This window comes from Trichoplusia ni, chromosome 2 (genome assembly GCF_003590095.1).
Source record: "Trichoplusia ni isolate ovarian cell line Hi5 chromosome 2, tn1, whole genome shotgun sequence".
In the NCBI taxonomy this organism is placed as follows: Eukaryota; Metazoa; Arthropoda; class Insecta; order Lepidoptera; family Noctuidae; genus Trichoplusia; species Trichoplusia ni.
Window position 1 is genome coordinate 17,474,778 of NC_039479.1, and position 25,972 is coordinate 17,500,749.

Sequence of the window (25,972 nt, forward strand, 5' to 3'; positions counted from 1 at the left end):
TATTATTGATGAATTAGTTGAAGATGTTGTGGATTCAACAGATACTTCCGTCGCTAAAACTTCACCATTTCTTACGTAACTAGAATTATTTTCATTCACGTTTGTGGCTACATTTTCAACTGTATTAATAACTTCACTCTCCGCAGTTAAAATGCTGTCACCAGTGGTAGTGGTATCGTTACCTTGTGTTAATGTCAAATTTTCAACGAGTCCTTTCGATGAATTGGTGACAGTAAATTCTGTCACACTCTGTATTTCTGGAACGGTTGTTGCCGACGGTGATGACGTCATACTTTCAAACTGTAAAGTAGGCTCGGTTTGCTGTATTATTAGTTGTGGAGCACGGGTTAAATCATCACCGCTTTTAGTTTTATTGAAATCAACATTTGTTTCCAAAGGTCCGTTGGGATCATTTGTTTGATTTTTTTCTGCAGGTATAGATTCACGTAAAACAGTAATTTGTGTTGCATCGGTCGTATTTACAGGTTCCAGTGTAGATTCAGAAGTAGAATTTGCCGTAGCATCTAGAATAGTTGCGGACGAAATAGTTGTAATTTCATTCAGACCCGTTTGTATCATGTTTGTTGGAACCGGCGTCAATGTTGTATCAATTAGAATTGTTGAAGGAGTTGTTGTTGTTAATGTTGAAATAGAAGAAGTAATATTGTCAAAAGTGGTGTCTGATTCGTTGGCTTTTAAAACATTTATTGAATCGATTTGTGTATTTTCATCTGTAACATTATTTGGGATTGGAACTTCCGGCATATTTTCAATAATAGTTTTGACTTCTTGTGTATATTGTTTTACTATCGCGTTATCAGTTTTTTCTCTTAAAACTGTTTTTCCCGTAATGTTTAACGGTAATGTGTCATTTAAGCTGGTTTGGGTCGGTGCACTATTCAGTGGCAAATCTTCTGAAGTATTAGTCGTCTTTGATATTGGCGTTGTATAGTAATTTCTCCGACATTCACTATTACTGTAGGTTCAAGACTGGCGATATTATTATCAGTATCAATCAAATTGGTACGTCTTGTTAATAAATTCATCCTGATCAATGGTTGTGTTTTGGTCGGGCACCTTTGTGGAATTAGCATTCATAGATGAATTTATAACTTCACTGACTGTCTCTGTATAGGTAAGAGAAGAGTCTGTTAATTCATTTTTGTTTATTTCTTCAACAGTGTTCTTAATTTGTTTAGGCATTTCGAGGATTCGATTTCTTCTATTGTTTCACTTGGGTTTGTAAATAAGATCGTTTTATTGTTTTCTGATAAGTCCAGTTGCCTACTAATATTATTCTCTATTTTAGAGTCCGTTCTAGAAAACATTATTGTTATTAATTATTCCCTGGTTAATATCGGTTACATTTTCAATAGTTCTTCCTCTTGTTGCGATATTGGTTAATAGGTTTTCCAGATTGGTAGAAGTCAAATTATTAGTATCAACATTAGATGTTAATGTTGTAGTTTTGGATTCTTGTGACTCTACAACTGTATTACTAATACTATTTGTAAATTCTGTTGGCTGTAAGCTTTCTATAGCATTGCTTACAGAGTTACGTGTTTGAATTTCTATTGTTTCATTACTATTTGCAATATTTTCAATATTAATAGTTGTAAGATTAACTTTGTCTTGAACCAAATTGTCTGGAATTCTTTTACTAGCGTCATTTTTTCTCTCAATTTTATTTTCATTTGGGACGTTATACTGGAAAGTATTACGTACCATAACTTCCTGAGGATTATCGAAAACATTCATTGCATTATCCCCACCTTGAATGTTTTTGGTAGCAATAGGCTGCGGTACGTCATTCTTAAATGATGGCGTCGTCAAGCCGTTGTTAACGAATGCATGATTTTCAACAACACCACTGATATTGAAAGAGACAGTCGTTGATGATGTATCGTTATTAGCGGCATTTGTTGTTACATTGACAATCGTTTTCGAAATTGCAAATTTGAGATAGGGTACATTAGTGAAGTCTATGCTTGGATTTAAAGTTGTAGGAGTAGAAGACGGCACTATTTTGTCCACAATTGCCGTGTCTGTGTTCAAAATTGGATTTGAATCCGGCAGTTTTCCCGTAGTTCGCAAATAATTCATTGGAGCTATAGTAGATTTCGGTGTATCGTTAACATTAGAGCTAGCTTCATCATTGTCGTGTCTAGACGTCACTTCAGCCGTTTTCGTCTCATTTTCTCCAGTCATCGTGATTTAGTTTCAGTCATGCTGGACATTTCAATTTTTTCAGTTGTCGTAGATTCGCCAATTAGTTTTAATCCTGTGTCATTTTGATGTAGTGCATTATTATCACTATTTTGATTAATTGTACTATTATCTGTCCGATATGAGTTATCGACTGCTGAGCCTGCATTCACCGTTGGTGCAGGAGTACTTAATGTTGAATCTAAAATTTCATTGGCAAAAGTCGTCGTATTATTGGATATAGATACTGTCACTGCTGTGTCGAACGTGGTTTCTGCCTTGGAGTCACTATTGCTATTGACAGTGTCAGGAATAGTTGCTACACTACCAACCGTCGCTTTTTCACTTAATACGGAACTAGGTGTGGTTTGTACTGTTACCTCTGCTGTTGTACTTGTTTCGTTGTAAGCTTCTTTAAAATCATTTAAGCTTCTTAGAACCTCTAACTCTGGAGCGGGCGTTACTTCTTCAGGTATCGATGAAATACTAACAGGTTTGTTTGTTACACTTGACACTTCAACCAAGGGCACTGATGTCGCACTAGTACTCACTACAGTTGCTTCACTTGTAACACTTCGTTCAGTCACACCAATAACTTGAAGTGGAGGCACAGTTGCCTCATACTTAGGGAATTCACACTCGAAAATATTACTTATATCGCAGACTGTTGTGAGTGGACAGGGTATAATAAAGTCGTCGATAGTTGTTGATATCCCGATGCCCAAATCGACGCATATCATGAAATGCGTGGAGTTTACGCAGTGAAACCCTCTGCCGTGGCAGTCGATATTCCTTGATGCTACCATCGGTATAGCGAATAGTACCTGGAAAAATGAGCTAAAGTTTAGTTCGTTTTGCTAAAGAACATTCACTTTTTTATAAAACAAAATCATAATTTTATAGAAAATAATACTTACTAGAAATAAAAATCCTCTAGGGTCGAATATTTCGAAGGCCATCTTCATAAATTTAATTTTAATAATGGCATTTAATCGTTTAATTTCGTTTTCACTTCTCGTTTATCTCATGAGGGTTTTCTCGCGAATGTCGCTCTTGTGTTTCCCCCAACAAATAAGAATGACGGCATACAACGTTGTTAACATAAGCGCGATTCGTTTACTTACATCACGAAGAAGATTAGACCGACAGTAGACAAATAATGTTGACACCTTATTTCCTGCGGCTTTCTGTACATATTGTTGTTTATATTAATTGCTCATTTCTATAGAATGGTGAAAGTAAAGAATGACGGAAAAATAAACTAACCTCTTATTTGTGTTTTGTTTTTCTGGATTTATAATTAACCTACTCACACAGACTCGGGACACCAAAACTTATTATTTGTCTACATGTCTGCCTAAATATTTTTGGGGTCGACATTCAATGTTACGGGATTGAGGTGAACTAATAAAGTAGAAAGTCTAACGGCACGGCACTGAGAAATGTAATTCTTGTATAGTGGAGTTCCACAATCATATTACACGCACAAATTGGTGTACATGTTATTTGCCGTATGTATGAAAGATAAGCATTTGCTCTTTAAAAACATAAGTGAATACTTAATATCATTTGAAACGAACCTATTTTTTTTACAAAATTCTAGGCATTATACCTAAGGCCTAACCGGAAAAGTGAGAATGCCTTTCCTATTCTTCATGTATACAAACAGGTCTGATAATTTTTTAAGCCACCTGATAGTAGGCTTAAAAACAAAATCCCTCCTACCACAGAACTTGCAACAAAAAAAAATACCTAAAAACATTTTGAGTTTTCAAGTTACAAACGTGATACCAGCGCATGATCCTCTTAAATTGTGAGTCTCATACATATATTACATACCTAACACGTGACGAAAAAACCTTATCAAAATATTACTTATCATGATATTATTTTTAGATTCATACGTAAATATTATCTATCATCTTAATTTGTTATCAAATTAATTCATGTTTCATTTTGGTGTCAATAACTTATTATTTGGCCTTAATTATGTTTTCGAAGTGTAACATTATTACAAACATCTTTCTTGGTACATAACAATATGTGACGCGAGCCTATTTGTTGCTGATAGCAATTTAATAATAAAAGTATGTAGTATTTACTGACTACACAACCAGTAATAAACTAAATATTCCATTACACATCGAAATTACATTGTAACAGCTTCAATACAAATTAGTCAACGTTAGGAATCAAATGAAACAAGGTGAAGTTAAATTGCAAAATATAATTTAAAATATTATTCCTACTCATGTTGTACACGAGACACTCGTGTTTGTGTATACAGTTATTAATAATCTGTATGTTTTGTTCCACTTTTGTAGTTTAAATAGAAATTAGCACAAACTCAAAATTAAGCTATATACAGAAGAATTATTACGTTGCCCAAGGCTTACCTATTCTCATTGTTCTTAATTTAGTAAGGTATAAGTAAGTGATACATATTAGGAACCACACTAAAGTGATTCCTGATAGTATGATTCCTAAAATTAACATGGCGAACTGCAAACCTCTTTCTTGATCAACGATGAATGATATTCCTACTACAAATATTGCTAATAAAGTACCCGAGATCGTTTCCAGACTGCTGTGGAACTTCGGCCATTTTCTAGTGCCGACGAAGTCTTGTACTGCTGTCTCCCAACAGCAAGATATAGCGCCGTACCCAAAGCCGGCTATGACGCACCCGATGGAGAACGAGTCGTGGTTGTCGGCTTCTGCCAGAACTGCAACAACATCAAAGGTCAGTCAAGTGCCACAAAGTATTTTGAGTGCAAGAAGGTACGTTATTGGATTTTCCAAGCTTAAATTTATATTGTTTTGTAGTGTTCTGTTAAAGCCAACAGCAGTTTAATACTATGGAAGATAGGTAGCGGCAAAAAGAAAACTTCGTGAGGCGTAGTAAATAGTAAATAAGCGAACATATAAGGACAATATTATCAAACTTACCAAAACATCCTACAGCAGAGACGACTAAACCAGCCAGTGCAACATATTTGAAGTTTCTCTTCGGCGTTTGTGCTAGCCACGGGGTACTCAGCAAGAAGCATATCCAAGTAAATCCATACAAAGTCATCAGGAAGTTCGAATCTGACATCGATATCTTGGGGTGCATTTCTGACGCGATTTTAGTCAGTGAAACCATAGCAACTGACGTCAAGCTTAGTCTAGAGAAATATAGCATTAACGATGGATAGAACTTCCAACTTGACAATGACCTCGTCAAGGGTTTTACAAACGTGTCGTTAATGTTGTACATTAAATATGTGAATCTCCTTCTAATTGTATAAACTCTATATGACGGCATCCATATTCTCCTTTTCATACTAGCGTAGGCGGACTGGCATCGAAAACTAAATGAATTGAATATCTTTTCTCGCTGAATATCTGTAACTGGCGATATATTCTCGTACGTTACTTCCACTTCACTATACTCTCTTTGTTCGGAACCTTCTAGGTCCGATTCCGAGTCACGTCTTTTCTGTTTGCTAATACAATCGTCAAAACTATCGCCTAATGTACTCAGTCTCTTAATAGCGACACTAAGCCGCTTTTTATTCTTACTATTGTCTACATCTTTTGCATACTCTTCTACATCACTCTCTTCACTTTCCTCTGGTATTTCTGGTAATATTTCCACACCAAATATATTTCTCCTCTTTTCTTCTGGACTTGGTGGTGGTGTAATAGTAGCCATGTCTCCATCGTACTCGTAGTCACCTCCATGCTCTGGATCCCTGTGTAAGTTATCATCTGAAGGACTTTGCCAACATTTCTTGCTCATGTCATGTAATTGTAATTCAGTCGTATAGTAATTTTTATCCATGCCTTCGTTACTGAATACCGCGTATGTTTTGGACAAGTCGCTGTATCTTGAGAAAGAAATTGGTCGGCTAACACTCTCATCGACTCGAAGCAACATGATTGCAGGTAACGTTTGAAGCATTATTCCTCCAAGCACTATGTATGAAAACGAATATCCGTAACCGTCTATTAGTGCCGTTATTATATGAGGGAATATTGACTGGCCAACTGCCTGACCAGCGAAACATACTCCTCGAATTATTCCCAATCGGGAGTCGTATGTATCAAATACTACTGCGTCTACTTGAGCTGATATAATCGACGACCCCAAGCCTGAAAAACAGATGCATTAGGCATATTTTGTTAACACAAACAAAATCTCAACATTTTCAAAAATTTAAGATTTGATTACCTCCTAATATCCCGTAGACAAAAGGCTGTACGTGGAAGGGTATGAAAGCGCATATGAGTAGACTAGCCACCACCATCATAAGCCCAACTGTGGCCATGACACGGTAGCCAACACTGCCTCCCCAAGAATCGGCTGCCTCCCTGCACCAACATTCTGGAAAATAATTTTAAAAGGATTATGTAAAGGTAATAACTATAAGTAACTGTTTTCAGTGTCAGAATAACGTCATTAGGTACTTTAGGAAAAGGAACTTACGTGTTAGATTGTAGACGAGTACGTAAATTGTTGGAGTCGATAAACCAAGCCATATGGGTACTTGTAGTTCCTCTAAATGCACCAATATTACTCCATAAGCGTACACGAGACTTGGTAAGCTGATCTGAAAATAAGTAAAAGAAGGTATTAATACGTTATCACGACGTTTTTGCTGAAGGAAGGAAAATTCCGTACCAGCTAAATGCAATGAGCAAATTTGTAACCACGAAACGTCTCATTGTCATTTACAATCTAGAATATGATGCTATAGTAGTTTACGCAAAGATAAAAACGAAGACTGAGTCACTACTGCGCTGGTTGGTTACGATAATATTAACTAAAGTGACTAAAAATTTCTACGAAAATACAGTCCAATTGAGAACTTCCCAATTTTTGAAGTAGGTTAGAAACAAAACCGGCCTGCCGAAATTGTTTAATGACTACTGTGTATGATTCAAGTGCGATTCAAATACCTAGGTACCTTATTCGAAGTAACGTTTGAAATCATTATTAAATTGTAAAGCCGTCGTAGTTAGGCCGATGACATGGTACACAGGAATCACATAATTTAAAACATACATACTAACTTTAGACGTATACTAGCCCACTAACTGAGATATTACGACCACCTCTTAAAGTGCAGACGTGCAAGCGTGACAGCGCGCAGCAAGGCGTAGAGTGGTCTCTCTTTCACAACTTACTGCAATAATATTAGGCCCCTCGAGTATTGTTTTGATCAAAGCACGTGCTAAATCCTCGCGATATTTGTAATCAATCCTAATCCTTTAAATATTATGTAGACATTTAGCATTCTGGTAGATACTGTTTGATTTATCAGTGCCTTGATAAATTACGCGTGACGCTATTCACAGACAAAGTCAATAAAGTATAGAAGATGATTATTTATGATCATGTTGTCATCAAGTAATCATTGCATGGAAACAGACCCCGTCGGTCATGCGGAGAGATAAGTTGAGGCTAGTAAAGCAATTTGGTAGGTGTTACATAGGGTGTGCCATTTGGGCCTATAAACATATGGGGATTTTATGCTTTATACCTTGTACAAATATCAAACTGGCGCTATTTGATTACACTAATTATGTCATTGTCATTAATTTCGTCATAGGCTCAATTTAAATCTCATTATAAATCGTTTAATTAGAAACACTCAAAGTATGTACCTACCTGCCTATGTAGGCATTATTTATCGAAAAAAAAGAACTTGGACACTTAAATAAATTCCAATTAAATATTTAGACATACGTATCTTAAAAGTAAATTGATTTGTTGTTTGTCGAGATTTCTTATTGTTTCAAGGAAAAATAAAGTTAAAATTAGATACAGTAGATATCTAACAAAAGGCAATAGAATAAAAATTTTTATTTTAACCGTAGACTTATTTAATTAGAATAATTAATATACATATACATAATTACTTATGTATTCGTATTGAATAGCAATAAAGTCGCATTACATCAGATTTAAACGGTAAACACTGCTATAGCAAACTAGAAGTAGTTCGCTTATCATGAACTCAATAAATGGTTGACTTTGAAAAGTTAAGATTGCCTTTGTCTCTGAAGGTCTCTACATTATCATAAATATAGTCAGGAAACCAAAAATTTGCAAAATCTATAACGTTATATTTTTTTAAGCTACGTTTTTTGGTTTAATGGAATTTAATCTACTCTTTTTGACGTGACAAATAAATCACGCAATAGGCACGTTATCATTCACCTGTGCATTTGTAGCGCGAGTGTTTTCTCACACTGCCGATATTGTGTGACGTCACAGTGGCATTGATACCAATTCATGGGTGTATCAAAACATCTGTATTTCGGACCAGATACGACTTAACTCACTCTCAAGAATATTTAAGGAATTTCACATCTAAATTTGTGGAAGTAAATCTTTGTGGGAATAATGTGGAATTATGCAAGATTTCTATTTAAATTTAATATAATTTGGGCATACGCACGTTCAAGAACACGACGGACAGTAGGAGAGGCCAGCGCCACGTCGCGCCATGCGCTCTAGCATCAAATTCCATCTAGTCTTCTCTTTTCCTGCATTTTCCGAAGTATAATGATATTATCCATATATATTCACACAGAACGCGACACTTGTTCAATCACATGATTCAGCGCAACCGCTTTATAACACCACTGACTGTAACCGCACAATGTTTTGAAATTAAAAAAATATATGTTGTTTATTTTAAAACTTGTAGTCGTAAGAGAGCATATCGTCGTATTGACAGCATTCTATACATCAGCCGTGTTATCAAAAGGCCCCAACACGTAGTTACTTTGTCTTATCTTATCGTCTTGGTGAAAGAAACCAATATTAGTTTCTAATTGTTATTATTTTTTTCAACTGATTAATGAGGATGGTAATTATTCATTAATTTGAAATCGTTGCGTTAAGGTGATTTGGAATTACTGTTTAATTGTAACGTGTTTGTTGGCTGTACATAAATATTTTCATAATTTCTTTATTACGCACGCATCCAATCAAGCGGCTACCGTGCGAATTCAAGTGCACGATTGATATTATCAACACGTGCAATGTAGGTAAAGCAATCTATATACATTGTGTATGTTCTTTATTGCAGCGCAGTTCGTATTCTACTAGATATTTAACGTGTTTTTTGTTTCTACATCTATGCAGGTAGCTGAATGCAGTCCTTGACTTCTTTACCAGACAATTAAATATTGATCAATGTCAGGCCTTGCTATTAAAATTTACAGTGACATAGATTCTTGTGTATGTTATATTTATTTTGTATTAGCAATGAAGCTACAGATGTGTTATGTACCGGCACTTACATTCGCTCGGGGATTACTCCGAATATCGGTTATCACTCTAAAAAGCCCGTCTCAATACTGCCGTGCTAACTATATTTAATTCAAAATCTAATTAATATTTCGCATCTAAATGATGTTGTTAGTATTAAACGGCTTCAAAAAGAGACAAATAGGAAAAGAATAAAGAGGCCAATGCTCAACATTGCGTGCCGATAACAATCATGAGTAATCATTTAGCATGGATGAAGGTTTTAAAATCGAACATTATCTTGTGTCTTCAAACCGATTAGGTTCCAGTCAATACTGTTTATGTAATAGGTAACCTCAGTAACGTGTATAGGTAATAGACATAGGTACAACGATTGGCACATTGGTATATGTAGGTACTAGTAGTTAGTATCCATCTATAGTTAAAGTTGTAATAAGTAAATACAAATTGCATTGCTACAGCATAGTTGTAAGGGGATCTCATATTTTTATACATTGGATTGTATTGTATTTATCCTATATTACTTACAAATCATTTTAAAACCAAAACGTTATCTGCATTGTTATAATTTTTGACAGACGCTGAAACACAAAATATTTTATAGTCTGTAAATCTTGAACTCACATTTTTGAAGTTTATTGTAGAATCTATGATTCTATGATTGACAGTGACATGATATGATTTGACAGCTAACAGCTGATGTTGTGTTGAGCTGGTGCACGCTGGTTTGTTTACTAACAATTTTCAGTGAAAGATTCGCATTAATTAAAACTCCATACGTGGAATGTTAGTCAATATGACTTGAACCAAATCTTGGATAAGTACAAACATTCATACATCATGTCTAATCAAGAAGTATTACAAGAGTATTCAGATTCTATTAAGAATCTCAAGAAACAGTGTATTGACGCGGGTATGAGTGAAGAAGAATTCAAACTGATGTACTTCCAAACTCTTAAAACACTGGAAAATAATGGCCGGCCAGAAAACAATACTCGCCGTTCTATTTTCAAATACTTTCTCATACTTCTAGGTGTTTTTATTGTATTGTACACTTTATATTATTCTAAGGCTGTCTACAGTAGTATAGTATGCAATCTTCAAGAGTATATTTATCCTGGTTTAAAGCTCTTGAGAAGACTATCCATTCCGTTTATATCTTTATTCCCATCTTTGACAGGTGAGTGAGAAAAAGTTTGAATATTTTTTGACAAATTCATACAGACCGCTGTATTATATTTATTCTACGTAGCGGCTTTACTACCCAGTCTACCAATATAAAATTTCTACGCAAACATTTCTTTTCAAGTTGGATATGGTTTTTTTTTTTCAATTTCATGCCACAGCTACCATATAAAATAGAACCAATATTCCTACTTTCAGAGTATTATCACGAAACATGTTTAATTCAAAACCCCTACTTTGCTGTGGTAGACATGGACTGTTGGCCTTGCAGTACAGTCAACAATATCAGGGAAGTAAATGACCCCATCCCTGTTAATCAACAACAAACAGCACCCTTTATTTATGAGGTAACTTTTAGAAATACAATTTTTTTTAAATAATTATAAAAATAAACTTATATCAGTTAATGTAATATCATACTGTTGCAGACTGAACAACAAGTTATAAATATGGAAGCCCTGAAGAAAATGTACACAAAAAATAAAAATATATTTGATAAAGAATCTCCTAAAATTTTAACAAATAATAAATATTATATAAGTCCAGATGATTTATTTAACCAGAGAATAGATGACAAGAATTTTTATATTTGGTAAAGTATCTATTTCTGTGGCCTATTTTTGTCCTAATATCGGGTAAAATGAATTTTTAACAGTCTTTGTTTTCCAGGAAATTCAATAATATGAATGTGGCAAAGCTGCTTCGACAAATCATCCCTAGACCTAAAGTTGTGCCAAAGTTTGGACAAAGTACTGAACGATTTATCATAGTTGATAGTAGTCAGCAGACTTTTAATATACCAGATACTGAATGCAGTTTCTCATTCCTACTGGCATTAAGTGGGTCTAGGGAGATCAATTTGGTACCAGCTGAAGAATGCAAGCATCAATGTAAATCACTCAAACTTGAATTAAAGGAGACTTATTTATGTAAGTATTTATTTTGAGATTTAAGTTAACTGCCTGACTAATAGAGCAAAGTCAGAAAATATAGAAAAAAAACTGAAGGTTTTATATATAGCCCATCAGATATTTTTTTTATTATTTACTAACTGTTTTCGGCGGTTTCACCCGCGTAGTATTTTTTCTTCTTTTCCGCAATTTTTCTATATTTTCACTGTTTAAACCTTCCTTGGACTGGTACGAATATTTCAAGACCAAATAGCTTCAGCCATTCTCGTGTTTTAGCGAGACTAATGAACAGCAATTCATTTTTATACATAAGAAGAAGAAGAGAACTCCTCATAACATTATTCACATACCTAGCAAGGTTGATGGGTTTAGGAGTTATTTTTAAAATGTTATTTTTTTTCAGTATGGTATAATTGGTGGTACTGGCGACCGGCAGTGCAGCAATCTATGGGCAATCACACCTTCATTGCCCATGTCGGCTCATACTGCTGACAAAGGATGAAATACCAAAGAATAAAAACAATTGAATGGAATGTACAAAACACCAATTTATTAACAAAATAAATAAAATTAACTAAAAATCAACTACTATACTTTCATTCAAACTTTGCTTTCAACTTGTCTTTAAGGAATACTGGTATTAAGGAGACTAGTGCGAATACGCTGAGGACTGTGACAGACGTCCACGACCACGCGTCGCTGGTGGACGTCAGTGTGTGCAGGGTCTGTCCAGCTTGGATTGCCACAAACGATGGCGGCGCCACGCCTGGAAATAAAAAAAATAAAATAGATAGTATAACGGTAAAACGGGGTGAATAGAGTTTCAAGGGGTGAATAGAGAATAGTGTTTTTTAAGGGGTTACATGAAAATTTTCTTACATTAAAATGCTTAGACACAGTTACTTTATGAAATACTTGTGAGTTTGCGTATAATCTTTATGTTTTGTCTAGTTAAACGTCCAAATTTTAATAAAAACTCTGTTTCTATCCACCCCAAAAAACCCTCTATTCACCCCGTTTTACGGTAGTCAATACTTTTTAGGTTTAGGTAAGTAAATTATCGATTCAAGCAAGTTGTAGATACATCAAATTTAGTTTGGACAGTCAGCCATTATTGCTCATACATATAAGTGCAAGCTCAGCACAAGTGAGTTGGTCTAGATTTATTACTGTTTTTAATACTTCCTATGCTATGGCCATGAATATAAAGAAGCATTTAAGTAACAATGATGGATTTACATATTTAATGAGCATGACATGTACATACATAAAACAAGTTATAAAATAATCAGATCGAAAAAACGTGTGAGCATTATTCAGTCTTGGCCACAGTCATTATAGTGCTAAAATACAGAAAATCAAACAGATAAACACTGAATTTGTGTAAATAATAATTGGGGAGTTAAAATTAATCGAGTTATGATGAACTTACCAATAAATGTTCCAAGTGCAAATGGCATTAATGGCACACCAATCACAGGTGCTGACATATTTATAAACCAGTTTGGTAAAAACGGTGTCACCCTCAAAAATATTATGTAGTTGAGCAAGTTATTACTGTGCTTCGTCACTGCTCTTGCCCATTGTGCTGCTTTCTCCGGAAAGAATCTCTTCACCAACTTCTTACCAAGAAGGTTGGATAGGAAGAAACATAAACTTGCACCAATGGCTGAACAACAGCATACCAGAAGTAATGCTAAATAAAATGGGAACAAAAACCCTGAAAGAATACTTAAAAAAATTGATCCAGGTATTGCAAATGTTTGCAAACTGAGAACTTAGTTAAGGTCATTCAATATCAATAAAATTGTCCTGAAAAAACTTGGTTATTTAGAATTATTGGTATCAATAGCATTGTGTAGCATAAGACTGAGGTCCATTGAGTCATGTCAAAAGGATACAATATGTAAACTAAGAAGACTCCAAATAATACTTCATAAAAATATTTCTCCTTATATCGGTCTAGAACTAAACCTAGTTGTTTGGCATCCTCAAGGTCCCATGGCAAATGCAAGTGCTTTTGTTCATCTCTGAAAAAAAAGTAAATTAGGTCATAGATAACTAGACCAGTACTACTGGGTTAAGGTTGATGATGAAATTTTATCTTGGATTGATATTTGTTTTTTAGAGATATTTATTTGGATATGCTTAATACAGTCTATAACAGACATATTTATTTGATGTTTCTTTGTTCAAATGACAAAGAATTCTTGTTCTGTCTTCAATATAACTAAAGCTCACTTACTCTTCTAAGTCAGGGAATTGTTTGTATAGGAGACCCAAAGCCAACAGTGAGGATATAAATATAATGGCAACTAGAACTAACGCCTTAGACGTGGACAAGTCTTCTGCACTGGATGTTACACCAGCTACAGAATCTGAAACACACATTATAATGAGAATGCTGAAATAAACACCAGGTATCATAGATTTAACAAGATATCAATGGAATAGGAATATAGGATTTTTTTATCAAATAATAACTAGCTAAGTAATAAAATAGTGCTATAAAACAACAAAGGAACATTAGGAATAGGTACTTGACATAGGGTGAAACAATCCAATACAATCGGTTCTTATATTTCTTATTCTTGGTCTAGTTATGGTTTGGTGAAGGATATGGACCGTGGAGGAAATAGAGGGATCTTGAATATCACCTTGAATGTTTCGAACACGCGAATTCCTTCTTCTAGGATTATTTGCGCTCATATTTGTGGCTTAAATAAAATCAAATTAATTTATTCAGTTATATTATTAGTACCCGTAAAGTCTACCTTCACTACTTATCCTATATGTTTAATACAATATCACTCACTTTACAAAAAGCTATTAAATTAATTATAATTATCTAAAATTTTATGAGTACACTTTGACAATGTTCGAAATTCGAATAAATGACATGACAATTTGATATGGCGCTTGATATCGATGAAGTAATAAATATAGAATGCTTTAGTTCCTTTCTAATGTTGTGCTTTAGACAGAGCTGCAAATAAATTAATGCTAACCTAACCCTAAACCCAATTATTGGAACAACTCTGATAGATGACTGAAAAATTGAATCAATTTAATGACATTGACAGCAGTTGTCATTGTCAAAAAACTACAAAGCACCAATCAACGACACACGCATTTCTTCAAACGCATAATATTGAAATTTACTTGTTTTTTTTAACCATAAGGGTTGTTATTTAATACTGAATAGAAGAACAGTATTAAGGTTAATACATTGTAAACATGAAGCCAGTGCTGTGTGATTTTTAAACATTTTGTTTTTTATCATAATTTATTACAATACCATATACTCTCAATACTGAGGAGGGTAATGAGCATTTCGTTTAATGAACTTATTATTATTATTTTACTGTTTGTATTAATTAATATCACTTAGTATGTGTATTTTCTTAATTTTACTGTCGCTTTGGAAACTAGGACTAATGTAAGCAAGTCAAGATTTTCTTTAAGAAGATTTGCCTGATACTAGGACTGTATCTATTAAATGTCCCAATTAAGATGAAAACTAATGAAAAGTCTAAAATCCTTACAAGCCTTTGGTGAAACAGTAATGGATCAATTTTTATTCGAACTGTTTAGCTTCTTATTAGACCCTGTAGCAATGCATAAATTATATCGTTATGGATAACGGACACACTTGCAACATACAATTTTCTAGTCGTTATATTTAACTTAAGCGTCAGCTATTTGAATTATCAGTCTATTCAAAACCTCCAAATCAAGTAAACTTTAGGTTGTACAAGTATAAGTTGTACCTTAATGAGCCTTCATTTCAAAGATAGTAAAGATCATCGCTAGAAATCAGATACCGGTTAAAAAGAAACGTCGATCGGATCTAGTAACTAGTGTACACATTTTCTATTGCCGGTTAACGCGTACGCGCATCCTGCGTGGGAGGAGGGATAGGGGACTCTCGGAACAGTCGAATGTGATGCCGCGTCTCCCGCGCAGCGCAGAACGTACGGCGATCGCGGCCTAAACACAGCGCATCGACTGCGCTCGCTATTCGCTTCTAATACTCAACTTCCAGTGACAACGATTGTGGACGTTTGGGTGATTAATCAAAGTGTTAATGGATTTAACACAGAAGTTTTATGCAATTTTCACAATAAATAATACGACAGTGATATCGGTGAAAGTGAGCTTTCTAAACGAACATAATTATTCCATATTGAGATGTGGTCCTTCATGAATACTTAGGCAGCATACATGAGTGTAAGCAAGGAGGTAATGAATATTAATATTCTATTATTATTTTAATTAATTTAAATAATGATATAATTTAAATATTTTTGTGGTTCAATAATTAGGTAATAATTGATCACCATAATAATAGTGCATCTATAACCACATAAGATTTGTATGAAACTATAAAAACGGTATTAAATTTCAAAATTGGAACAGTCGGTTTTATTGAGCTTGTAAAAATATGATATAAATGTTTGAAGATGGCTGTCTAGTTGATGAACCTTGATGATTGTCTTATCTAATTATTTTTTACAATCTTGATTTTAATTACGTAGACTTTACTTTAAAAAATATATCCAGACGACTTAATCACACTCAGCTTCTTACCCAATATACATATTACAGTCAGGTGTACAAGCAACGCTGTTTATTAATTACTTGCCACATAGATGGCACAATACTTATACATGTATCGCACACGTTACAGGTAATGCGAGGAGACATAAGCAAGTTGTGTTGGCTGGTTGCTACACTGGCTCTGGGCTCCGTGTGGGGAGGCGAGGCGTGCGAGCGCGGCTCGAGCTGGTGGGACCGGCAGCGCGGCATCTGTGTCCCATGCACCCGCTGCGACCCCGCCAAACGACTGGTAGTCAGATACCCGTGTGAAATCCACCGGGACACTATCTGCCAGTCGCTTTATGAAGCCCAAATCTCCCCCTTCAATACACCTAAGCAGGTGCATAAAAAAGACAATGAATCGAGTGAACTGGTACCCAGTGATTACGAGTACGAATATGTGGACTACGATAGTGAAGTGACTCCTAGTAACGATGAAGTGACGTGGGACCTGCAGACGACCAGCCTCAGTCTGGCCGCGAGTGGATGCATCGTGTTCTTTGTCGTGGTGCTCGTCATGTCGCTGTACCATGCGAGGCAGTGGAAGGTTATTAAGAAGGCGCTAAAGTCAGGTGTGGAATCTCATCCTATTTAAGTGTACCTGGTTTTAGAAGGTACTTGTCTGGCTGTTCATGTCGAGTTAAGTTTTCAAAGCGTTTGTTTTCCATGTCTCAAGTTGCCAGGATAATATGCTATTCTAATAAAATTTGCTATTCTATTATATGCAACTTGATCGAAGCTTGACAAGAAGGCAGCAGTCTTACCTCATTCAATGACAATTGTTGCTTCACTAGCTGTGCAGAAACTCTTATGAGAAATCATTAGACTTAGTTTAATGACGGATCCGTGCTTTGTCGTTCGTTAAGAGCATCACTAATAATCATGACCTAATCCTTTTTATGATGCAGCTAGCATCAAACATCTGCAATACAAAGCGAGTGGAATAAAGTATCCAGAGACTAGCTAGGTTTCACCAGAGAATTCATTCAAAATATCTCCTCCTTTATGAATGTGACACCCTTCCTCTGTCCTTCCTTAGGGATCAAAAGTAATCCGAACCATATTTTATCAATAAGGGTACAACGTATTAGTCGTGAAAGCGGAACAAACAGACAGGCTCAGTTAGTTTCCCATTTATAAAATTAGCATGGATCAATGCAAATGAAATTTTCTCAAGCTAACGAAGTAGAAGCAATGAAACATCAGTAGCAACGAAATGCATAGATTATTTTTAAATCGTTATGAAAACCAGCGTAAGCTGCAAAATATATCGGAACAGAGATATATCACAAGTACTACCAATTCCGAAGTGTACAGAATGTAATTATTTTACCTTCTCTTCGTCACTGTCACTGTACCTACCTACAACAAAGCTTTTATTGTTGTAGAGCATGATTTTATTACCAAACTAGCGTCTGTTCGGACTAAGTAGACAACCCACAGAGTTCGTTATTCCACTGACTACGGACACTACTGTTGATATGCGGCAGACGTCATCGGCGTCTGGATCATAAAAACTACATTACACGGAGGTCGCGCGAGCTGATCGTTCATCCTGAATAAATAAACCACAAGTTATGCCGCGTCCAACGTGTTTACACCATGCGAATTATTTATTTAAAGACGGTTTTAGTTCTTATTGGGCGTTATTGCAATCGCCTCTGCATATTCAGTTTTTGTTTCTGTTATTTTCGCCTAAGGTTATTTTTTTAGTAAGTAGATGGTACCCAAAAATATTTTAAAGGAAATGTGACATTATTGTCAAACCTAGAGTGCATTTTGCAAAAAAATCGATTATCGATCTACAATTACTAACAAGGCTATCTAAACGAATCAATATTGCAAACGTTTGCATACGTTAAATTTCTGCTTCCACCCAAAACACCACGTAAATACGTACTGACCTAAGTCCCAGTACATCTTAGTATCAATCAAAATAATTGAAGTAAAAACTCATAAATCTAAGCTAAGCTTGCAGGCGTAGGCGTAAACCCAATTCTACAGCGGCGCGCGCGCACCAATCCCATGTAAACAATACCAGTTTGTTTGAACATGTGCGCTACTAATTTTGACCTGCGTAGCGGACCGCACGCGTAACAATAGCTAACGGTTTTCGTTGCATTGGACTATTCCAAAATTAGAACTGTAATAATGTAATCCAGTTACTTTCTTCATCCGCCAATCCTTTACATAACTACCTTCCTGCAAGTGTTGTTCATGACGCATTGGTATATTAATGTTGATTCCTGAAATTTCAGATGTACAAGATTTGACAGCGAAACTTAAGTTAATGGAGGCGGGAGGCGAAACGTCGGCGGAGCCAGTCGTGGCGGCCGACCACCACATCTACTGCAACATTCACGTGGGCAAAGAGGCGTTACTCGGTACGTCTTTAAACATAAGCATAGTCGGTAATGAGCTGCATGATAATGTTCTGACCGAAGTAATTAAACGATTGTCTAATTTTGGCTACAAATAAGATGCTTTGAATGTTCAGAGAACAAAAGCGTGCCTAAAAAGGGAATGTTTACGCGGTCATAACTCTCATTAACGCTCAGGTCGGGAGTGTGGATCCTCGCTGCGGTGTCTGGCGCCATTCCCAGTCAAGTTTAAAATACGGGCTCGTGTGGGCGTGGGCTGCGCTTGCGTCTGTCTGGCGATGGCGCCAGCATATTATTTATTTTCGATCGGAACGTCCTCGAGGTCACATTCGGTGTACTTATGCCATAATTCTAAGTAATCCTTATCAGATCCAAAAAACTTGCCCAAGACTGAGTTTGCTAAATTTTATGCATAGTTTTAACTTAAAAAGGTTCTTCACTTGCTTAAATCTGGACGAATGAATGGATGCACACGTGTTTATAAACTGTTTTTCCTTACCTAACTATCCAACCTCAATTAAAACTCAAGTTTCGCGTGTAGAACCCTTCCATCACTTAAGATAAGTATGTCGCTAGACAACTAGACACTTGTGTTGAGCACCTGCCTAGATACTCGATGCAATATCGTATCAACCGCTACGCATTGTCCTACAATGGCCAAGCGCCTTGTTCCTAATTGTTGGTATATGGCTCCACGATTCGATGCTTGGAGGCCGCGGGATGCCATCACGCGCGTGTGCTCGATGTCGATCAAATTTTAATGGCGCTGTCGATACATTTATTCATTCTATACCCGATACTTTTGACAACGGGAATGGTGTTGCAATGCCCGCTTTCCAAAGTACTGCAAATGCCTTTCAAAACACAAAACTGGCGTAGCTCATAGCTTATTTATACCTAACTATCTGCGTACGAGAAAATACTGTTTTGTTTTAGGACATAAAAGTGTTTAAGAATATGTTTAATATCATAAGTTCTGCATCTGTACAGACCTAAAAATAACCAGCAACACATTTTTACCTTCATCGTGTAAACATAAACAACATAAAAACAGACGGTTTGTAAAGCGAGAAAGGCACGCACCTGGACTGGCCCCTCGTGTTTGTAAATAATTTCTTTATCATGTTGCTTACCTGGGGCAAAACTGGGAACCTAACATACCTTATTTTTTTCCAAGAAAAATAAACGGTGACCCTTAGAGGATAGCTCTTAGAAATCTAGCCAGCTAGTTTGTTTTTCGATTCTATCTACTGGATACAAATTGAGTGATGACGGCAAACCCACAGTGCCTTTCCTTCCCGCCGTTATTTGTTTATAATAAAGCGATTTTCGCGAAAGAGGCCAAACTAAATATATTTTTACCGCATCTGGTGTCTACGGCACTTTCAGAATTGGTAATAGCTGCCAACGTTTATTTTGTCTAAGGCCTTGTGCCAGAAAATTTTAACTTCAATTTTTTCATGGGCTGAATCGATGGCATGACGAATTAAACAGTTGGGTCTCATCCACCCACTAACCTTACTTGGACTGAGGACAGAGGGTACCTATTTTCTCGCATATACCCATAATGTCCTCCAATGTCAAAGGTGAAATTCGATAACCAAGCGGCTGGTAGGATAAGCGAACGATACGCAACACAAAGCTGAACCGATCCTCTGTTGCATTCCAATAAGTTATCGATTGTGAAACTGCATTTCTCTAACCAACTAGGATAGATAATCCTGGCCGCTTCGGCAGGTAATCGACCCAATCTGGCAGTAACTAACGCACGTGTGTTCATTAGAGGGTTATTTGTAATGCAAGCTTGTCGCCAGGGCGACCGCCGCTGCTTCCGCTCCCTGGCTTCACTCGCGCCGCCGGGAAGGCCCACACTTCCTGCTTCTACCGATTTTTGACAACAATAAATTTTAATTAACAATAAATATCCCTTTCGATTGATAATTTATTAGGATGTTGAACTGTAGATAAATATTTTTTATTCAATCCGCAAGCTGACACAAATATTTTTCAAGAGGAAACGTAGAGACCAACATATACAAATCAACCATTCGTCACTATTCGTAATTACCTACAGTCAGTGCTTCTTTAAATACCACACCGTCATCTAAGATTTTAAAAGTTGAAATTCAATTTAACGCTACGTTACTATCGGTTTGCCGGAAAGCTAATTTTAGACCAGACAAAAACTGGGATGCAAGGTAATGAGCCACCGCAAAAAAACTGTTTACTTACACATCTCAGAATCATGCGCATTTAATACTAAATACGGCTATAATAACGAACTAGTAGAATTAGATGCGGGCTAGTAGTTGTAGTCGCAACCTTGTGCATTGAACTCCGTAACTTATTATTCTGTGAGGCGCGTCGCCCGTCGTGGGATAAAGGATCAAAGTGTGGTCTCGTTTCTTGGATCGACGTATGATTTCGGTGGAACTCATGTTTTCAATTACAGCTGCGGTGCGAGAATAACCGTTGCGAAAGTTACAGTTATTTATTATCGTAAGATTTATTACCTTGGTACTTAGTTCCAGGTGATGTGTTCGTCGTTCAGTTTTCTATAATAACTGAGTGGCGAAGACAAAATTGAGTACCCAGGTTTTAAAGGCTTTCGTTTCATAAGCGTTTAGCCAGCACCAACGTTAGTTTTGTCGGATTTTGGTCTTCCTTGATTTTAATGACTTTCATTTTATATTTGTTACTTCAGATTTTGAACTTGATCAAAAATTTCATCAAGATTGGCTCAGTAGTTTTTAATTGAAGTCGGTTGTACGTTTCTGTTCTTGAAAAAGTATTGTCTGAACTTAAACCCATATTTTATTAATCCGTTTATACACCAATTACTTTAAGCAACAGAAAATGTAAATATTTATTTATTGAGTTTTTTGTTTGCATCGTAAGGGTTCGTTACAATGGACACAATGCGTACAACTGAAAGTCGAGTCACGTCACAGAGATCGTGATCACGGTTAAATGATAGTTGTTCGGGATTTCTGACAAACAGACACGATTTATAATAGCCTCACATAGTTAATGTCAAGTATACGTAAATACCTTACTTATAGAGAAACGTCCTATTTATTCAAAATTATAAATGCGCATTAAAGGAAAGAAACGTGATAATTGTCTAGAGGTATATTCTATATTCTCGGTATAAAATAAGTAACTAACGACATTATTATACCGACAGGATATTATTTATCAAATTTTCACACTTAATATTATATTATAGATAGGTATATACCTATATATTATAGGTGCGTAAGTAATGGATTGAACTTCGTCTAACGGATTTATACAAGGAAGAATATTCTTGAAAGGTTTCCCGATACCGAAGAACAAATGCTGCTGGAAACGTGCCTGTAATTAAAACTACAAAGCAAACATTCGCGCGAACTCCAGCCAGCACTCGAATGTAGATAAATACTAACACTGCCTACCAACAAACGTAACTTTATCGTTTCCGTATTTTGAAAGGTCTTAATTAAGAACTAGCGTTTCAGTGGTTGCCTACCAGAGATACCTAGACTATTATCTAGCTAGATTCTAGTAACTAGAGAGTACATTTCACTATTATAATGAACACGATTTTTCTGACCCGTCTTTCTTTTTATTTTAAAGAGAGATTTCTAGAAATTATCAGGAACTGCTCACACAAGTCAAGGATTTTTTTGGCAAATGTTTCTATACTCACTATAAAATGTTAAACAATCAAACGGTTATTATGAAATCAAATTTATTTATATGCTTAAAATCTGATAACTGGTAGGTACAAGAAATTACAATACTCTTACACACTTTGGTGTTAAATCACAGCATGTCTTGATGGTGTTTTCATACAGAGTGACATTTGTCTCGATTGAACTTCTAGGCCTCTAGAAAAGATACGATTCCCAATCATAAAAAAGACATAATTATAAACGGATGCAGAGGTAAAAACATGCGTCACGGAACGCACGGCCCCATTTCACTCACCGCCAGGAAATGGCCCAAAAGCTTCCTTTCACACGATGTTTGCGCAGTCAATAAATAGATTCCATCAGATTCCACACTATCTGTTTTATACATCTATCATAAATATACTAACTGGATTAAAGCATGTTTAATTTAGCTAGCTAGCAGGCAGCGAGGTTTGAGATGCATCTGTCTAACGTTTATCCATGATTTTAGTAAAAGCTCGCGCCGATTCTGCTATTTACAACAGCCGATGAATATTCACTTAATGTAAATTGAGTACAGGACGGTACACTCAAGGTCAATACAATTTACTTCCAATTATTGTATTGGCAAAATACTACCCTAGAGAATAGAAATAATTTCAAATTAATCAAATTGCCATTCATTCATCGGCTATTGTAAAATAGCAGAATCGGGGCCCAGTAGATTTGAAAATACTTGCGACGTCGGAATAATCCATTCGTCACAGTGCCAACAGACAAGTCTAGTCTTTTAATTGCACGGTTTGAAATATTGATTCGTTGCCATGAAGTCATGGTGAATGGGTAATTATAATCTGACGAATCTAGCTCCGCAACAAAGTATTTCAGGCGAAAAAGTGATGCTGGTTGACAGTTTTTGCTAAATTTCTTGCTTTGATTATTTTTACGACTTTAAGAGATTCGTAAAGCTAACATGAATTATGATACTCAACCTTATTACTCCAAAACTAGACACTTCTTTATATAATCAAGGCACCACTTACACAAATATTCATTGACAGCATAAAAATTCACAAAAAAAAAAACGAAAAAGCATCGATTATTTTACTGACTAATGACTCCAAGTCTAGTCAGTTCCTTAAATTATTGCAGAACCGCGTTAACAAAACTATACCTACATAGTACTTCATAGCCATAAGCCATGTGACATGTTATTAACAGCATGGAACTTCAACAAACAAACAAAAAAGCATCGATCATTTCATTTATTTTAATGGTAACAATCCATAATCAAATTTCAGTATATTAAAAATGGGTATAATTAGTAGGTACATGTCTATTTTAGACGCGTAAGCTTGATAAGTAGGATAATAATACTAGGATAGCATGGGAACAGTGGAGCAGTCGGGACAATGTCACGATCGTGCACGGAATGGCAAATTTGCGAGTGAATTTCCTTTCCTTTCGGGGCTCCGGAAGTGGCTCGTAGGCTCGTTATGGTGGTATTCTTTAACATGCACGAGCGTGAAGCCAATAACACTATATTGTTATAAATAAAATCCTATGTTTAATATTTTATAAACATCGGGCGGTATTGTGTACGTTTATGTATTATTGAATACTATCTCGCATGTTAATATTGAGTTTTAGTAAATTTCCTACGAGCTATAAATAAATTGTGTCCTCGTTTCTTCTATTTTAATGCCTTCGTAATTACCAGTAATACCACTCTTAGTTGTGTAAAATCAACTGAATGGACTATTCGAGGCAGAATGAATGAAATACTTAGCAAACTAATTCTGGATCAAACTGGTGCTCCCCTTCTCACGTGTGGCATCAACTCATAAGTACTGAAATTAAAGGTCACTTTCATTACCTAACTCATAAGTAATGGGCAAGTCAAAATTAAACAAACTCGATATCAAGGTGATAAATATAATTTTGTATGCATCCATCGAATCGTAGATGCGTGCTTGTTTATTAATTTTCAAAACACGTGCGTACATAATAACGACAAGATCAATATAATATAGCAAGAATACGAGCGGGAGGAAGTCAGGGCCAATAAAACGTTACGATAGTTCCTTGTTGATAGAATGCAATAAGATTCCGATAAACAAAACGGTATTTTAAAATTCATATTCAATTAATTATTTGTGGCTCTCTATCTCGTTTCTGTGAATGATGTTTTAAAAAACGATAAAAACAAAAACAAAAGCACGCGCGGCTCGTTCTCGGTAGACGGTGGAGTCCTCTTATCACGCTACAAATATCTCGTCGCGACACACAGACTGAACGGCACATGATTTATTATGTTTATGCACCGCGTCTTACGCTCAAGCCGCTACTCATTTTCAAATAGGATTTAAATTGTTAGTCTCGCACATCAGACGAAACGAAGAATTGGCGAGTGTTTGAAGGTTAAATCAAATTGAAATGGGAATATCTGTGTTTAGCTTAAGGCTTCCTGGAAATACACGGCGTGTGGATGTTTCTAACACGTTTCGCGTTACTTGCCAACTTTATTTATATAAAACAGAACGCCGAAACTTACAAAATAAACAGTGTTTTCCACAATTAATTTGTTAAGGAAATATCTACTTTGAACATTTAATGATCAAAAGCAAATACATACCTAATGCGAAGTAGTTATATGAACTTGCTACTGTAAGAAACAAGTTTGGTTTTCATTAACCACACATAAAATTACACTCCTACGGAATTGCTAGGCTACCCACAGCTTTATTTTTTCTTTTCGTAAGATTTTACGACAGGTTGCCCGCGAATAATATCTGCAGCTGGAGCCCGTTTAGAATGCCATGCGCACGCGCACATGCCGTAAGTTCAAATATGGCCGCTACAAACCGCAATTAGCATTGCCTTCTATATGCAGAGGAACTTTTTATAACACAAATGGGCGGTTAGGGAGTAATTGCAAATTCTGTAAGTGTGCATTAATTTATGTAACGGTCGTTTTGTTTTGTTCCAGGTCCGAATTCAATCAAGAAAGGTTTAGGCAATGTGTACACGCAGGAGAAGCACAACTCTTGAACCACCGAAATCATTCTTCAGTAAATCTACAGTACAAATATCTTAATTATTTTAAATGACCTCGCACATCAAGATAGAAAAGGAATAAGAAAAAAATATTTTCTTAATATAAAATATATGGATTCATGGTGTTAATTGTTTTCTTCATTTCTGCTGTACAATATTGAGTGTAGCGGGTTCACATTCTGGGGCGCACCGCGACAGCGCGTCGCAGCGCTGACGCAGACGATCTCCAAATAGATTTGACCGTACCTCGTCTAGCACACATCTTATATCCTACACGATATAATAACCAGTAATATGCAGTATTTACACAAACGTCTCATATTTTATTGCAATAAATATATTGCGTTAGTATTTACGATATTAGTCTTGTTTCGTGCGCAAAACCAGTAATTTCCATTTTGAGATGAAATAATAGCCACAGGATATAACTTTGATTATGGAAATATTGAACTTGACCATGTAGTTATAAATAAAACAAATAATTTATTCAAAATATTATATTACCAATAAAGGTATTCGTACTTACCTCCATTTACAAAACTGGAGAAAAATATCGATTATATTATATTAAATTACTTTAAAAACTACTTACCAATATTAAAAACATACCTTACATCTCAAAAATAATAATTTACTAACAAACATCGCATTGAAATGCTTTTAATTGGTATAGAATAATGAAATCGTAACCAATTGTATTCTAATAGTAAT

At 35.7% G+C, this 25,972-nt stretch overlaps 6 protein-coding genes across 10 annotated transcripts in view; 2 read left to right on the plus strand and 4 right to left on the minus strand.

Annotated features, from left to right (window-relative positions):
• LOC113501839 (uncharacterized protein PB18E9.04c-like) overlaps positions 1 to 2,208 on the minus strand; it is a 4,223-nt gene extending 2,015 nt beyond the window's left edge. Inside the window, exons 1-2 of the mRNA XM_026883129.1 lie at positions 1,726 to 2,208; positions 183 to 300 (exon numbers count right to left, since the gene is read on the minus strand). Coding sequence (XP_026738930.1) covers positions 183 to 300; positions 1,726 to 2,208 — 601 coding nt within the window. The remainder of the gene's footprint in view (positions 1 to 182; positions 301 to 1,725) is intronic.
• Positions 2,205 to 4,350, minus strand: LOC113501848. Its single transcript, XM_026883142.1, has 2 exons — positions 3,123 to 4,350; positions 2,205 to 3,029 (listed from the first exon to the last, which is right to left on the minus strand). The coding sequence occupies exons 1-2, from the start codon at positions 3,168 to 3,170 to the stop codon at positions 2,205 to 2,207; spliced, it is 873 nt and encodes a 290-aa protein (XP_026738943.1). The 5' UTR covers positions 3,171 to 4,350.
• A 69-nt stretch (positions 4,351 to 4,419) lies between these two features.
• Positions 4,420 to 9,028, minus strand: LOC113508485. Its single transcript, XM_026891553.1, has 5 exons — positions 8,655 to 9,028; positions 6,677 to 6,800; positions 6,422 to 6,574; positions 5,155 to 6,342; positions 4,420 to 4,931 (listed from the first exon to the last, which is right to left on the minus strand). Exons 1-5 carry the CDS (start codon positions 8,724 to 8,726, stop codon positions 4,582 to 4,584), a joined length of 1,887 nt encoding a protein of 628 aa, XP_026747354.1. The 5' UTR covers positions 8,727 to 9,028; the 3' UTR covers positions 4,420 to 4,581.
• Positions 9,029 to 10,111: 1,083 nt separating this feature from the next.
• Positions 10,112 to 12,147, plus strand: LOC113508495. The gene is made up of 5 exons (XM_026891568.1): positions 10,112 to 10,652; positions 10,856 to 11,004; positions 11,086 to 11,249; positions 11,327 to 11,586; positions 11,972 to 12,147. Exons 1-5 carry the CDS (start codon positions 10,313 to 10,315, stop codon positions 12,058 to 12,060), a joined length of 1,002 nt encoding a protein of 333 aa, XP_026747369.1. The 5' UTR covers positions 10,112 to 10,312; the 3' UTR covers positions 12,061 to 12,147.
• LOC113508496 (transmembrane protein 41 homolog) lies at positions 12,097 to 14,633 on the minus strand. Of its 5 annotated transcripts, none has more exons than XM_026891572.1 (6): positions 14,384 to 14,633; positions 14,226 to 14,285; positions 13,814 to 13,946; positions 13,470 to 13,598; positions 13,001 to 13,338; positions 12,097 to 12,334 (listed from the first exon to the last, which is right to left on the minus strand). In XM_026891572.1, the coding sequence occupies exons 2-6, from the start codon at positions 14,275 to 14,277 to the stop codon at positions 12,165 to 12,167; spliced, it is 822 nt and encodes a 273-aa protein (XP_026747373.1). In that variant the 5' UTR covers positions 14,278 to 14,285; positions 14,384 to 14,633; the 3' UTR covers positions 12,097 to 12,164. The 5 variants fall into 5 exon arrangements, with proteins under 5 accessions (XP_026747373.1, XP_026747371.1, XP_026747374.1 ...); XM_026891570.1 differs by having other exon boundaries at positions 14,109 to 14,285; XM_026891573.1 differs by having other exon boundaries at positions 14,577 to 14,622.
• A 784-nt stretch (positions 14,634 to 15,417) lies between these two features.
• LOC113508498 (tumor necrosis factor receptor superfamily member wengen-like) lies at positions 15,418 to 25,390 on the plus strand. Its single transcript, XM_026891574.1, has 4 exons — positions 15,418 to 15,810; positions 16,259 to 16,739; positions 18,426 to 18,551; positions 25,194 to 25,390. The coding sequence occupies exons 1-4, from the start codon at positions 15,793 to 15,795 to the stop codon at positions 25,253 to 25,255; spliced, it is 687 nt and encodes a 228-aa protein (XP_026747375.1). The 5' UTR covers positions 15,418 to 15,792; the 3' UTR covers positions 25,256 to 25,390.
• The last annotated feature ends 582 nt before the right edge of the window (positions 25,391 to 25,972 follow it).